Source organism: Scyliorhinus torazame, chromosome 4 (assembly GCF_047496885.1).
Source record: "Scyliorhinus torazame isolate Kashiwa2021f chromosome 4, sScyTor2.1, whole genome shotgun sequence".
In the NCBI taxonomy this organism is placed as follows: Eukaryota; Metazoa; Chordata; class Chondrichthyes; order Carcharhiniformes; family Scyliorhinidae; genus Scyliorhinus; species Scyliorhinus torazame.
Window position 1 is genome coordinate 111,243,829 of NC_092710.1, and position 14,154 is coordinate 111,257,982.

The 14,154-nt window shown below is 51.0% G+C and overlaps 1 protein-coding gene across 2 annotated transcripts in view; it reads left to right on the forward strand.

Annotated features, from left to right (window-relative positions):
• The window catches only part of LOC140410418 (interferon-induced, double-stranded RNA-activated protein kinase-like), a 179,348-nt gene that overhangs the window by 61,328 nt on the left and 103,866 nt on the right, over positions 1-14,154 (forward strand). For both annotated transcript variants that reach the window (XM_072498487.1, XM_072498488.1), the window contains exon 4: positions 8,446-8,588. In XM_072498487.1, the coding sequence (XP_072354588.1) occupies positions 8,446-8,588 (143 nt within the window). The remainder of the gene's footprint in view (positions 1-8,445; positions 8,589-14,154) is intronic.

Sequence of the window (14,154 nt, forward strand, 5' to 3'; positions counted from 1 at the left end):
CCCCTGCCCAGACATGACCACAACCACCGTCATCAAGGCCCTCCAGGGTATCTACACTGTTTGGTTTCCCCGCATACATTCACAGTGATAGGGGGTCCTCCTTTATGAGTGATGAACTGCGTCAATTCCTGCTCAGCAAGGGCATCGCCTCGATCAAGACGACAAGTTACAACCCCTTGGGAAACGGGCAGGTAGAGCGGGAGAACGGAACGGTCTGGAAGACCGTCCTGCTGGCCATACGGTCCAGGAATCTCCCAGTCTCCCGCTGGCAGGAAGTCCTCCCGGTGGCTCTCCACTCCATCCGGTCACTGCTCTGTACAAGCACGAATCAGACACCTCACGAACGTCTCCTTGTTTTCCCCAGGAAGTCCTCCTCCGGGACCTCGCTCCCAACCTGGCTAGCGACACCCGGACCCATCCTGCTTCGGAAACATGTGAGAGCGCACAAGTCGGACCCGTTGGTCGAGAGGGTCCACCTGCTGCACGCCAACCCCCAGCACGCCTACGTAGCATTCCCTGACGGCCGCCAAGACATGGTCTCCCTTCGGGACCTGGCCCCCGCCGGAATCCCACGCGCACCTGCACCATTGCCCCCACCCCCACCCTCCCCACAGCACCTAACTGGAGGGTCAGTACTCCCGCCGCTCCTGCCTAGGCCCGAGCTCACACCGACGGCCCCTACATGCGCCTTCCCTCCCTGTCCACCTTTTGCTGGCGCCTTCCCCCCTTGTCCACCTTTTGCCCCAACAGCGCCGCCTAGAGGTGACGAAGCTGCCTGGGAGGACGACATCATGCTCCCGGAGTCGCAACAGCCGGGACCCCCACCAGAATCACCGCCGAAGCCCAGACGCTCCAGAAGGACGACCAGGCCACCCGATCGACTGATTGCTGCACTATGAACACTTTGTTATTACCCTCGACATCACGGTACCTACATATCTGGTCATACCATGCGAAAGGCGACTATTAACGCTGGCCATCACCCTGCCGGGCTCTTTTTAACAAGGGGTGAATGTGGTAGTACCAGGTATTGTGGTACCTGAGAGGTGAATGACCATTGGTTAGACCCAGGAGTCTACCATTGGCTGATGTACATAGCTCCGCCCTGAGAGGCGGAGTATAAGAACCGCTGCCGTCCCAGCAGCCTTTACTTTCTGTATCAAAGCTGCTGGGGAAGAGTTCTAGCTGATTAAAGCCTTCAGTTATGAATCACCTTGTCTTGAGAGTAATTGATTGCGCATCAAGCCCTCCATGAGTATCCGAAAGCTTTACAGAATTGTGGTCACTGTTCGCATGTTCCCCCACTGCAAACTTCCTGACCTGGCCAAGCTCATTCCCTAGTACCAGGTCCAGTATTGCTTCCTCTCTAATCGAACTATCCACATATTGTTCCAAAAAAACAAACCTGGACACACTTAACAAATTCCTCACCATCCAGACCCCGAGCCCTAAAGGATTTCCAGTCAATATGAGGAAAATTAAAGTCTCCCATGACAACAACCCTATTATTTCTACATCTATCCAGAATCTGCTTAAATATTTGTTCTTCAACTTCCCGTGGGATGTTGGGAGGCCTGTAGTACACTCCTTAGTGACTGCCCCCGTCCTGTTTCTGAGTTCTACCCACAGTGCCTCGTTACTTGATTCTTCCATGGTATCCTCCCTCTGTACACCTGTAATATGTTCTCTAACCAGTATTGCAATTCCCCACCTCTTTTATCTTCCCCCCCCCCGTCTTGTCTAAAACATCTATATCCTGGAATATTTAGCTGCCAGTCCTGTCTCTTTTTTAACCAAATCTCCGTTACAGCAACCACATCCAAGTTTTGCGCATGAATCAAGGCTCTAAGTTCATCTGTCTTACCTGTTATACTCCGCGCATTGAAGCAGATACACTCCAGACCTCCAGGTACACTAAGTTCGACCTCCCTCAGCTTGCCCTTCCTCTTAGGCAGCCTGGCCCTGGTACGATGCTCACCCCTAGTCTCTACACTTGCTGGCTTACTGTTCTGATTCCCACCCCCCTGCTAGTTTAGTTCCCACCTAGTTTAAACCCACCCGAACCATACTAGCAAATCTCCCAGCCAGGATATTGGTGCTTCAGCAGTTCAGGTGTAACCGGTCCTTCTTGTACAGGCCCCACCATCCCTGGAAGACATTCCAATGATCCAAAAAACTGAAGCCCTCAAAAGGGCACCAGTTCTTTAGCCACGTGTTCAGCCTCGCTAGCACATGGCACGGGGAGTAATCCTGAGATCATTACCCTAGTAGTCATTGACTTCCTACAGGACAGGTAAGTCAGCAGGGAGGGTGGGGGGGGTCTCAGGTTAACAAGAAAAAGTGGAGGCAGAGAGGGTGGGGGTTATGGTAGGGAAGGCGGGTAGCGGTTGTTGGTTAGGCATATTTTTGGAGTAGTAGAGGGAGAACGATCCAGACCAGCCAAGGAACCTGTCTAGGGAAAATCAAAAGACAAAGAATTTGGGCTAGCCTTTACCTATCAGTTGGAGAACAAACCAAGTTTTTGCTCCAGGGGATCGACTGCACCTCAACTGGAGTGAAACAAGAGAAATATACAGCTACAAGCAGTAAACCGCTGCAAATACATCTCCATCAACTTCCAGAACCTATTGGGCAGCACGGTAGCACAAGTGGCTCCACAGTGCCAGGGTCCCAGGTTCGATTCCCCGCTGGGTCACTGTCTGTACGGAGTCTGCAGGTTCTCCCCCCGTCTGCGTGAGTTTCTCCGGGTGCTCCGGTTTCCTCCCACAGTTCAAAGATGTGCAGGTTACGTGAATTGGCCATGATAAATTGCCCTTAGTGACCAAAAAGGTTAGGTGGGGTTATTGGGTTACGGGGGTAGGGTGGAAGTGAGGGCTTAAGGGGGTCAAAGCAGACTTGGTGGGCTGAATGGCCTCCTTCTGCACTGTATGTTCTATGTTCTATTTCTTCAGTGAGCCAAAAAGGAATCACAGGTCTGCAACATTCCATGACATCATCTCGAGAGAAGCAAGCATGACAGTAATTTTTGGGACTTCTAAGATCTAACTGCCTCTTTTGTAATCACCATCTTTTCTTGAATGTGTGTGTGTTGTTAAGAGCACAGCTGACGTTAAATGCTAGGGTATTCCAAATCCCAGAGGGGGAACTTGGATTGTCTGCTCTCAACTATATTTTGCAATATTGTGAGACAGTGAGGGATGTCCCAGATACTTTTGTGATGATTTTAAATAAAAATAAATGTTTATTATACTTAACTACATTAATAGCTATAGAATCTTTAAATTTACCTAGTTCCTCTATTTTCCTAACCTCAAGAGCTAAACCTCCCCTCATAGGTTTTAAAACCAAAAGCAAATTCCAGCAATAGATACCACACCAGGCACGTATATCTTTTGGGGTTGGTTCCAACTTAGGATAGAGCTAACTGGCTTCCCAAACAGGCTTTCTCCAGGCTTGTTGGGAGTGGACACAGCTTGTTAATGTGGGCTGCAGTCTCAAAATAGATCCCTTGTATAGGTGAACTTTCCTCTGATATGTTGTTTTCCCTTTTGATCTTCCGTCATCTAAACTATCTTTGTCAGAATTCACCCTTTAGAATAGAAATGTGAAATTCGCCCCATCTGCTCTTTTGTACCGTTACCATCTTTACTTTCACTTTTGACACTCTATATCCCATTGTCCCAAACTTGCTTTAGGTAAACATCTGTTAACTGTGTTGCCAGGTTAATCAGCGTATCAAGACCTCAGTTCCATCAACCCAGCCAGCCCGTCTTTCTATAGTTTCCATTTTTTAAATATTTCATAGAGTGTGTGTGTATGTGTGTGTGTGTACATGCCGTTGTGAATACATTTCGGCTGTAATAAGACCTTTTCTAAAAGTACGGGAAAACCTGTTATTTGTCTGTTCTTAACAGCTTACAGCACATTTAAAACACATTTTATTTTTAAAACACATCTTTGTCTCCGGTCAGTCGGGAGGTGGAAAAAGGAGGGAACCATCCTGTCTTCCCTTCATTGTCCGTAATCTTTCAAATGCTACTCAGTAAATACTCATAATGCTCAAGTACATGTATCTAGATCCAGAAACTCCCTTCATGTGCTCTAACATAGTGGGTCATTGCTAATTGCTCTCGGAACACAAGAGCTCCTTTACTCCAAAGGCACGATTATTTGATACTTGGGTCAAATAAGTAGAAAGAATAATAATAATAATCGCTTATTGTCACGAGTAGGCTTCAATGAAGTTACTGTGAAAAGCCCCTAGTTGCCACATTCCGGCGCCTGTTCGGGGAGGCTGGAACGGGAATTGAACCCGCGCTGCTGGTCTTGTTCTGCATTACAAGCCAGCTGTTTAGCCCACTGTGCTAAACCAGCCCCGAGAGAAAAGACGCAGTTAAACAGCTTTCTTAAAAAAGACCCAGGTACATCCCAAGGCACTTTACAGCCAATGAAGTACTTTTAAAGTTTAATAACTGTTGTAATCATACAATCCCTACAGTGCAGAAGGTGGCCATTTGGCCCATCAAGTCTGCACTGATCCTCTGAAAGAACAAACCCACTCCCCCGCTCTAGCCCAATAACCCCAAATACGAACCTACACAGCATTGGGCACTAAGGGGAAATTGTGCATGGCCAATCCACCTAACCTGCACATCTTTGGACTGTGGGAGGAAACCGGAGTACCCGGAGGAAACCCACACAAACATGGGGAGAATGTGCAAACTCCACGCAGATAGTCACCCGAGGCCAGAATTGAACCCGGGTCCCTAGCGCTATGAGGCAGCAGTGCTAGCCACTGTACCAACTTGCCGCCCCGTAGGAACATGGCACACAGTTTGCACACAGTTTTCTGGATATGAAACCACTTGTGCATTTACGGCTCCTATTGACTGGATATCTACAGAAACCCACAGTCAATGGTTCATCCAAACACAAAACACAACAATGAGAGGTATGAAGAAACCAATTTATCAGAAGCAGGTGTGAACAGCGACAACTCATTCTCCATTGTGTAACAATGGCTTCTAACATCGTATCAGGTGTGTGGATAACAGAAATATAGATCATATTATTACATGATTGAAACTGACCAGAGATAACATGCATTATTCCAAGGAGCAGGCAGGGGTAAGATAGTCTGGAGACCGATAGGAAATAATGAGGGACCATCCTCCATCAAGAAGACAGAGCCCTATCTTTTTTAAAAATAATAATTTTTTTTAAAGGGGTTTCATAAAATATCAATAACAAAATGAAAAAGAAACCCAACAGGGTTAAGTACAAAACACAGTCCAGAAAAACAAGCCTCCATACCCCCTTCCCCCCTGTACATAAATAATAAATTAACATTAACACCCCGACTTAATACAACAAGTATATACAACCCCTCAGATCCTCCAGTATAAATAACAAAAACAAAAAAGTAAAGTGACCCCCCCCCACCCCGGAGCTGCTGCTGCCATTGACCAATGTCTATCGTTCTGCCATGAAGTCTAAGAACGGTTGCCACCGCCTAAAGAACCCTTGTACCGACCCTCTCAAGGCGAATGTCACCCTCTCCAACTTAATAAACCCTGCCATATCGCTGATCCAGGATTCCACGCTTGGGGGCCTCGCATCCATCCACTGAAGGAGAATCCTTCACCGGGCTACCAGGGACGCAAAGGCCAGAATTCCGGTCTCTTTTGCCTCCTGCACTCCTCTGCCACCCCAAATATTGCGAGCCCCCAGCCCGGCTTGACCCTGGATCCTACCGCCCTCGACACCGTTCTCGCTACGCCCTTCTAAAATTCCTCCAGCGCTGGGCATGCCCAGAACATGCTGGGCTCCCTGAGCACCTAACACACCTGTCCTCACCCCCAAAAAACTGACTCATCCTTGTCCCGGTCATGTGTGCCCTGTACAGCACCTTAAACTGTATGAGGCTGAGCCTTGCGCACGATGAGTAAGAGTTCACCTTCCCTAGGACGTCTGCCCACGTCCCTTCCTCAATTTCCACTCCCAACTCCTCCTCCCACTTACCTTTTACCTCCACCACCGAGGCCTCCTCCTCCTCCTGCATCACCTGGTAAGTTTCCGAGATCTTCCCCACTCCCACCCACCCCCCCGAGAACACCCTGTCCTGTACTGTGCATGGCAGTAGCCGCGGGAATTCCGCCACCTGCCGTCTGGCAAACGCCCTTACCTGTAAGTACCTGAAGGTGTTCCCCGGAGGGAGCCCGTACTTCTCCTCCAGCTCACCCAGGCTCGCGAACTTCCTGTCCACAAACAGGTCCCCCAACGTTCGTATCCCTGCCCTGTGCCACCCCGCAAACCCTCCACCTGTTCTTCCTGGGGCGAACCGGTGGTTCCCCCGTAGTGGGGTCCCCGCCGAGGCCCCCACTTCCCCCCTGTGCTGCCTCCACTGCCGCCAAGATTTGAGGGCAGCCACCACCACCGGGCTCGTAGTATACCTCCTTGGAGGGAACGGCAGCGGCGCCGTTGCCAGCGCCCCCAGACTCGTACACACACAAGATGTCGTCTCCAGCCTCTTCCATGCGGCCCACTCCCCCTCCATCACCCACTTGAGCACCATCGTCGCATTGGCGGCCCAGTAGTATCCACAGAGATTGGGCAGCGCCAGCCCCCCCCCCTATCTCTACTCCGCTCCAGGAACACCCTCCTCACCCTCGGAGTCCCTTGCGCCCACACAAACCCCATTATACTCCTGTTAACCCGCCTGAAAAAAGCCTTCGGGATAAACATGGGGAGGCACTGGAACAGGAACAAAAACCTTGGGAGCACTGTCATTTTGATTGACTGCACCCTACCCGCCAAGGACAGTGGCAACGCGTCCCACCTCTTGAACTCCTCCTCCATTTGCTCCACCAGCCTTGTAAAATTAAGCCTATGCAGGACCCCCAGCTCCTGGCCACCTGGACTCCCAGATACCTGAAGCTCCTCTCCGCCTTTTTTAGTGGGAGCTCACCAATCCCCCTCTCCTGGTCCCCTGGATGAACTACGAACAGCTCGCTCTTCCCCATGTTGAGCTTGTACCCCGAAAAGTCCCCGAATTCCCTCAGAATCCTCATTACCTCCGGCATTCCTCCCACCGAGTCCGCCACGTACAGCAGCAGGTCGTCCGCATAAAGTGACACCCTATGCTCCTCCCCACCACGCACCAACCCCCTCCAGTTCCTTGACTCCCTCAGTGCCATAGCCAGGGGTTCAATCGCCAGTGCGAAGAGCAGGGGAGATAAGGGACACCCCTGTCTCATCCCTCGGTGCAACCGAAAGTACTCGGACCTCCTCCTGTTTGTGGCCACACTCGCCATCGGGACCTCATACAACAGCCTAACCCACACTCAAACCCCTCCCCAAACCCGAACCTATTCAGCACCTCCCACAGGTACCCCCACTCTACCCTATCGAAGGCTTTCTCAGCGTCCATCGCCACCACTATCTCCCCCTCCCTCGCCGGCATCATGATAACGTTCAAAAGCCTCCGCACATTCACGTTCAACTGTCTCCCCTTCACAAGCCCCGTCTGGTCTTCGTGGATGATCTGCGGCACACAATCCTCAATCCTCGTGGCTAAGACCTTCGCCAGCACCTTGGCATCTACATTTAGCAAGGAAATCGGTCTGTAAGACCCACATTGCAGGGGATCCTTGTCCCGCTTCAGGATCAAGGAGATCAGTGCCCGGGACATCGTCGGGGGCAAGGCCCGCCCCTCCCTTGCCTCATTGAAGGTCCTAACTAACAGCGGGCCCAACAGGTCCATATATTTTTTATAGAATTCGACCGGGAAACCGTCCGGCCCCGGTGGACAGAGCCCTATCTAACAACCAGTCAACCGGGCAGTGAGAGAGGGACTAATTTGTTCCCACATGCAACAAAACTATATCTGTTTTCTACAAGAGGACAGTGACAACTTTGATCGAAAACCCAGAGACTTCTAACAACTATTCACCTTCAAAGAACCAGGAGCAAGAATCCCGTCGAGATCTGCAACAATTTCACCTTGAAAGGATTAATTTAACCACGTGATTTGTTTCTTGTCATTTTGTTAATGACCTAAGTGCATGTGCCAATTTTAAATCTCAGCTCTTCTTGCGCATATGTGTCTGCGTGTTTGCGGGAGTGAGTGTCTTGGGGTGCTGAGTGAATAAACTCTTATCTTTTCTTCTGCTTTAAACTTACCAAAAATCCGTTTGTGTCTATCCTTTAAAGTCACAGCACCAAAACGATTTTAAAGGACTCCCTAAAATGTACATCTTGTTGCGAATAATTGAGAGGTGAAGGAAAAGGGAAAAGGTCATCGCACCACCTCTCCCCATCTGTAACAGGAATTAAACAGGTCCATTGGGTGTCAGACACAGATATTAACTTTTTAAGCATCTTCAGTTGAGTTGGTATATGGTTGTGAAAACAAAGGCGATGCCTTCTGATTTGTCTTTGATGTAGCCTCACGGCACTACGACTCCATCAACGTCCCCAGCCGGCATGGGAAACTACATCAGCAAGCTCAATGAGTATGGACAGAAAAGTGATAAACACGTTGAGTACATCATTAAACAGTTGGATACAGGGTTGGATCACGTGCAAAAGTAAGTTTACCTTTTTAAAAGCAATGATATCCGGGATTCTGCATTACAGAGTCTAAATACACCAGCAGAGAATTGGCACTGCTCCCCTCTGGCTCCAGGAGCGTCACCCAGGTGCCATTCCCATACCTCTGCCATGCAAGTTTCTGCATGGTGACAAGCGGGTTGGTTTCCCTTCCCTTCACTTCCTGGTCTGATATTGAATGAATTTTTACCATTTCAAAGGATCTCAAGGGATTTCAGGCATTTGAAGTGCTGTGGGCTTTCTAGGAAGGCTCCGACACTTCAAAAAGCTGCGGTTATACAATCATTGGGCTGAGGGTGCAGGTGTGAGGCAAGGGAAAGTCCTCTTGTCGTGAATCTTCAATGAACTATCTGATCTGCTCTGCACCTGTCAGGCGGAGCAGTTCAGAGTGAGAAGGCTACTTCAGACCAGGGTGAAGAATTTGAAGAGAGAGCTGTTTGAGATCACCATGCCAGTACTGATCTTCAGGTTGCCCAGCACTGGAAGGGGGGACTCCACACATTGGGCCTCCATCCCAGCAGAGGGTCCAGGGTCAGCACCTTATCCACAGCCTGAGCCCACCCAACCCCCTGGCCCTTGGGGAACTTGGCAGAGGGGCACATGAGCTATGGGCTCGCTTCCTTGACCCCCTTCCGGGTCCATCGCACCAGGACATTGCTTGTCACTATTAATATCAAAGGTCGAGTTCCTGCTGTGAGGGGTGGAGCATAACAGGCGGTGTGCGGGGGGAGGGGGTAAACAGATTTGGACCAGCACATTAATGATATTGAAACTCATGCAAAGCATCTGTTTGCATGTTCGCGCCGGCACAGGGTGGGGAACCCACTATGGCTGGTGGGGAGGCGACGGAGACTGGGGTCGGGTCTATTGCCAGGCACCAATCCTGTATTTCCGCTGGTGTGGGATCCTTCGCCCAATAGGAATTCCTGATGTTAGCGATGGGGAAATGGAGAATCCCAGCCTTTATTTTGGATCTTTCTCTCAGCCAAACATTTAACATAACATTTTTGGCTAAGGGACCTACCTGGTTAATGGAATCTTCCAATGCACCATCCCTGGTTAAAGAGTCTTCCCAGGCTATGGACTGGCCCTGATTAATGAGCCTGCCCATTCAGTGTACCATTCTTGGTGAAATTAACACATTGTCCTTTACAAAGAGGCCTCAGCAAACAACACACCTTCCATTGTTAATGGGTCTGCCATTTACCATCCGTGCCTTCCTGTGCCATGCTACACATCGTCTCGGTTAATGGGTCTCCCCAGACTGCGTCCCATTACTAACTAGGAGAATAGGTGACAAATTGCCCACAAGTGAGACTGTGATTTAGTAGGGATGACGCTTAGATTTATTTATTACCTCCAATCACTGCAAGGAAGTAGCTGTTTTTTGTTGGACATCCTACTCAATAATTGGAGATTGGACGCAGGAAGGCACACATTCCAACTTTATGAGCAAACAAGGTAGTATCATTGCAATTAAATTATTTTAATTGCCTTGCTGATGACCTAATGAGATTGCCTTCCTATTTGTGAGTAGAGATGTTTAAATGTGTAATGCAATGATTGAAGTGGTCCCTTGTTGCTCAGTGTATCATCAGTCCATTCATCTGTGCTCATTAATCAACACTGGCTCCTAGTGTGGCACCCCCTTTATTTAAAAATTCTCATTCTTGTTTTCAAATCCCCCCTCACCCCACCCTCTCTCTGTAATCTCCCAAGATATGTGTGATCCTCCACTTCTGGCCTCTTGCCAGAATACTCCACGGGCTCAGTTGGCGTGACCTGAGGCTCAGGAATTCCCCAGCCAAACCACTCCACTTCCCTATCTCTCTCCCTCCTCCTTTAACACAGTACTGGGGCGAGATTCTCCGACCCCCCGCCGGGTCGGAGAATCGCCGGGGGCTGGCGTGAATCCCGCACCCGCCGATTGCCGAAGTCTCCGGCACCGGTTGGCGGGCGCCCCCGCGCGATTCTCCGGCCCGGATGGGCCGAAGTCCCGCCGCAAAAATGCCGGCGTAGATTAAACCACCTCTCTTACCGGCGGGACAAGGTGGCGCGGGCGGGCTCCGGGGTCCTGGGGGGGGGCGCGGGGCGATCTGGCCCCGGGGGGGTGCCCCCACGGTGGCCTGGCCCGCGATCGGGGCCCACCGATCCGCGGGCGGGCCTGTGCCGTGGGGGCACTCTTTTCCTTCCGCCTTCGCCACGGTCTCCACCATGGCGGAGGCAGAAGAGGCTCCCTCCACTGCGCATGCACGGGAATTCCGTCAGCGGCCGCTAACGCTCCCACGCATGCGCTGCCCGGAGATGTCATTTCCGCGCCAGCTGGCGGGGCACCAAAGGCCTTTTCCGCCAGCTGGCGGGGCGGAAATTCATCCGGCGTGGGCCTAGCCTCTTAAGGTTGGGGCTCGGCCCCCAAAGTTCGGAGCATTCCGCATCTTTGGGGCAGCGCGATGCCCAACTGATTTGCGCCGTTTCGGGCGCCAGTTGGCGGACATCGCGCTGATACCAGAAAATTTCACCCCTGAAATCTGAGGAGTGAGACGAGGAGTGTGTTGCGCAAGGGGCATGCTTCGGACCTGGAGGATACATGTGGCGCAGGCGGGACTTGTGGCGTTGATGCCCACACAGTGGTCGATGGAGAAGTTGGTCGAGTTCCTTTTGGCTGAATTTTAAAAACAAAGACCGGCGGTCAGTGGACTTGGCAAGAGTGGCAGAGCCAATTCGGGCTGCCCTAGAACAGCGGCTGGAGATGCAGAATGCGTCGATCCAGAAGGTGGAGGAGACGGTTGCAAACCACGAAGATCGGATTGCCTCTTTGGAGGCAGAATCGTTGAAACGTTGAGCAAAATAAGCTAAAGATCGAAGACCTGGAGAACCACTCAAGGAAATAGAACGTGAGGATTGTGGGCCGCCCAAAGGTATTGAGGGGATGAGAACCACGGAATATGTGGCCAAGATGTTTTTTAAAAAATATTTTTTTATTCTCCTTTTTCACATTTTCTCCCATATTTACACCCAACAATAAGCAATAATCAGTAACGAATGTAATGTCAATCCCCATATCAATAACAACGATCCCATTCGCCCACCAAACCCCAGACATTAGCCCGCATGTTAACATAAACAAATGACAAAAAGGAATCAGGAATCACCCATAGTCACCATTAACACACCGCCCCCCTCCCCCCAACCCTCCCAGACCCCAAATCCCCCATAATGTTCGATGTGATCCAATTCTCCAAAGTGCATAATGAATAACGCCCATGAATTGTAGAACCCCTCCATCCTTCCCCTCAGTTCAAATTTGACCTTTCCAAGCATCAAGATTTCCAGCAGGTCCCCCCGCCATGCCAGGGCACAGGGTGGAGAGGTTGATCTCCACCCTAACAGGATCCGCCTTCGGGTGATCAACGAGGAAAAGGCTACAACATCTGCCTCCACGCCGTTTCTAACCCTGGCTAGTCCGACACCCTGAATATGGCCTCCCGAGGGCCCGGGTCCAGTTTCACGTGCACCACTTTAGTGATTACCCGAAACACCTCCTTCCAGTAATCCTCCAGCTTTGGACAGGACCAAAACATATGAACGTGGTTTGCGGGGCCTCCCCCGCAACGTTCATACACATCTTCTACCCCCTCAAAGAGCCGGCTCATCCTCATCCTTGTGAGGTGTGCTCTGTCTACCACCTTCAGCTGTATCAGCCCCAACCTCGCACACGAGATGGAGGCGCTCACCCTCCGGAGCACCTCACACTAGAACCTCCTCCTCCGTACCCTCTCCCAACTCTTCCTCCCACTTTGCCTTGATCCCTTCTAGCGGCACCTTCTCCTCCTCCAAAATAGTCCCTTATACCGTCGATACTACCCCCTTCTCCAGTCCCCCTGTCGTCAGCACCTCCTCCAGCAATGTGGAGGCCGGATCCACCGGGAAGCTCTGTATCTTCTTTCTGGCAAAGTCTCTAACCTGCAGGGATCTAAATATTTCCCCCTGCTCCAGCCATTACTTCGCTCCCAGCTCCTTCAACCCTGCAAATCGACCCCCCAGAAAGAAATCTTTTAGTGTCCTAATTCCTTTCTCCGAAAGTTTCCATCCCACTTCCCTTGCTCAAATGTATGCTTCCCCCGAATCGGCATTTCCATTGACCCTGCGCCCAACCCAAAATGCTGTTGAAACTGCCGTGGCCAAAATGTTTGAGTTATTGGTGGGGCGGGGGGGGGGGGGGGGCGGGGGGGCGGGGGCTCTTCGATCGCCCTCCTGAGGTGGACCAGGCCCATCAGTTGTTGAGGAAGAAGCCGAGACCTGGGGAATCGACACGGGTAATTATCGTATGGCTCCATTGTTATTTGGACAGGGAAAAAATCCTGAGGTGGGCAAAGGGGACCTGTGAATGTAGCTGGGAAGGCCATACTGTCCCTATCTATCAGGACTTGGGAGCCGAGCTGGCTAAGGGAAAGGCCCGGTTCAACAAGGCCAAGCCCACTCTTTTTAGGAGCAAGGTCCGATTTGGCATGATGTACCCAACTCGCTTGAGGGTCACGCATGGGGGAAGAGAACACTATTTTGATACGTTGGAGGAGCCAAGCAGCTTTATAAAAGACCATGTACTGGGGGCTATTTGAGGATTCTGGGTGGGTTCACCTGCGTGGTTGACCTGTGGCATTGTATTCAGGGGATTAGGGGCTTGTTTGCTTTTGTTTGCGGTTGATTTCTGCTCATTTAGTACTTTGAATGTATAGTTTTGTAATATCTGCCACCCTGTGTGTGGGGTGTAGGCATTGGGGGTATTCAAACATTTGTTGGGTATGGTGGGGAGCACGAGAGGGGGGGAAGTTGGCGTGGGGTGAAGGAGTTTGGAGGTGCAAAATTGAAACAGGGTGGGGCATGGGGAGTTTGTGGCTATTTATTTTTAATTTAGAGTACCCAATTATTTTTCCTTCCAATTAAGGGGCAATTTAGCATGGCCAGTCCACCTATCCTGCACATCTTTGGGTTGTGGGGGCGAGACCCACGCAGACATGGGGAGAATGTGCAAACTCCACACGGACAGTGACCCAGAGCCGGGATCAAACAAAGCTCCTCAGCGCCGTGGGCAGCAGTGCTAACCACTGCGCCACCGTGCCGCCCTGTGGCTCTTTTTGTAAATAAAGTTTGTTTCTGGCCTCAGGTGGGGGTCACCATGCTAGCAGAAATGCTGGTTAACGGAAGTGAAGTGGGGGAGGGGGGGTGGGAATCGCGGCTGGCTATTTGGGAGGGTGACAGTGTTGTCTTTTTCTGTATTCTTTCTTTTTCGCTTGGGTGGGGATCGCGAGCCTGGGATGGGGGAAGATTAGGTTGCTGCCGTCGAAGGTTTCTTCATGGAGCCATTGGATAGGGGGGAGGGCAGCCATCTTGGGTGGGCCTGGGAGCTGGGCGAGGTAGGGACCTGGAGGAGCCCATTAGGATTTGGGTATGGCTGATCCCCCCCCGACCAGGCTGGTCTCATGGAAGGTGAGGGGACTAAATTGGCTGATCAAAAGGCGCTCGCCCGTTTAAAAATTTTGAAGA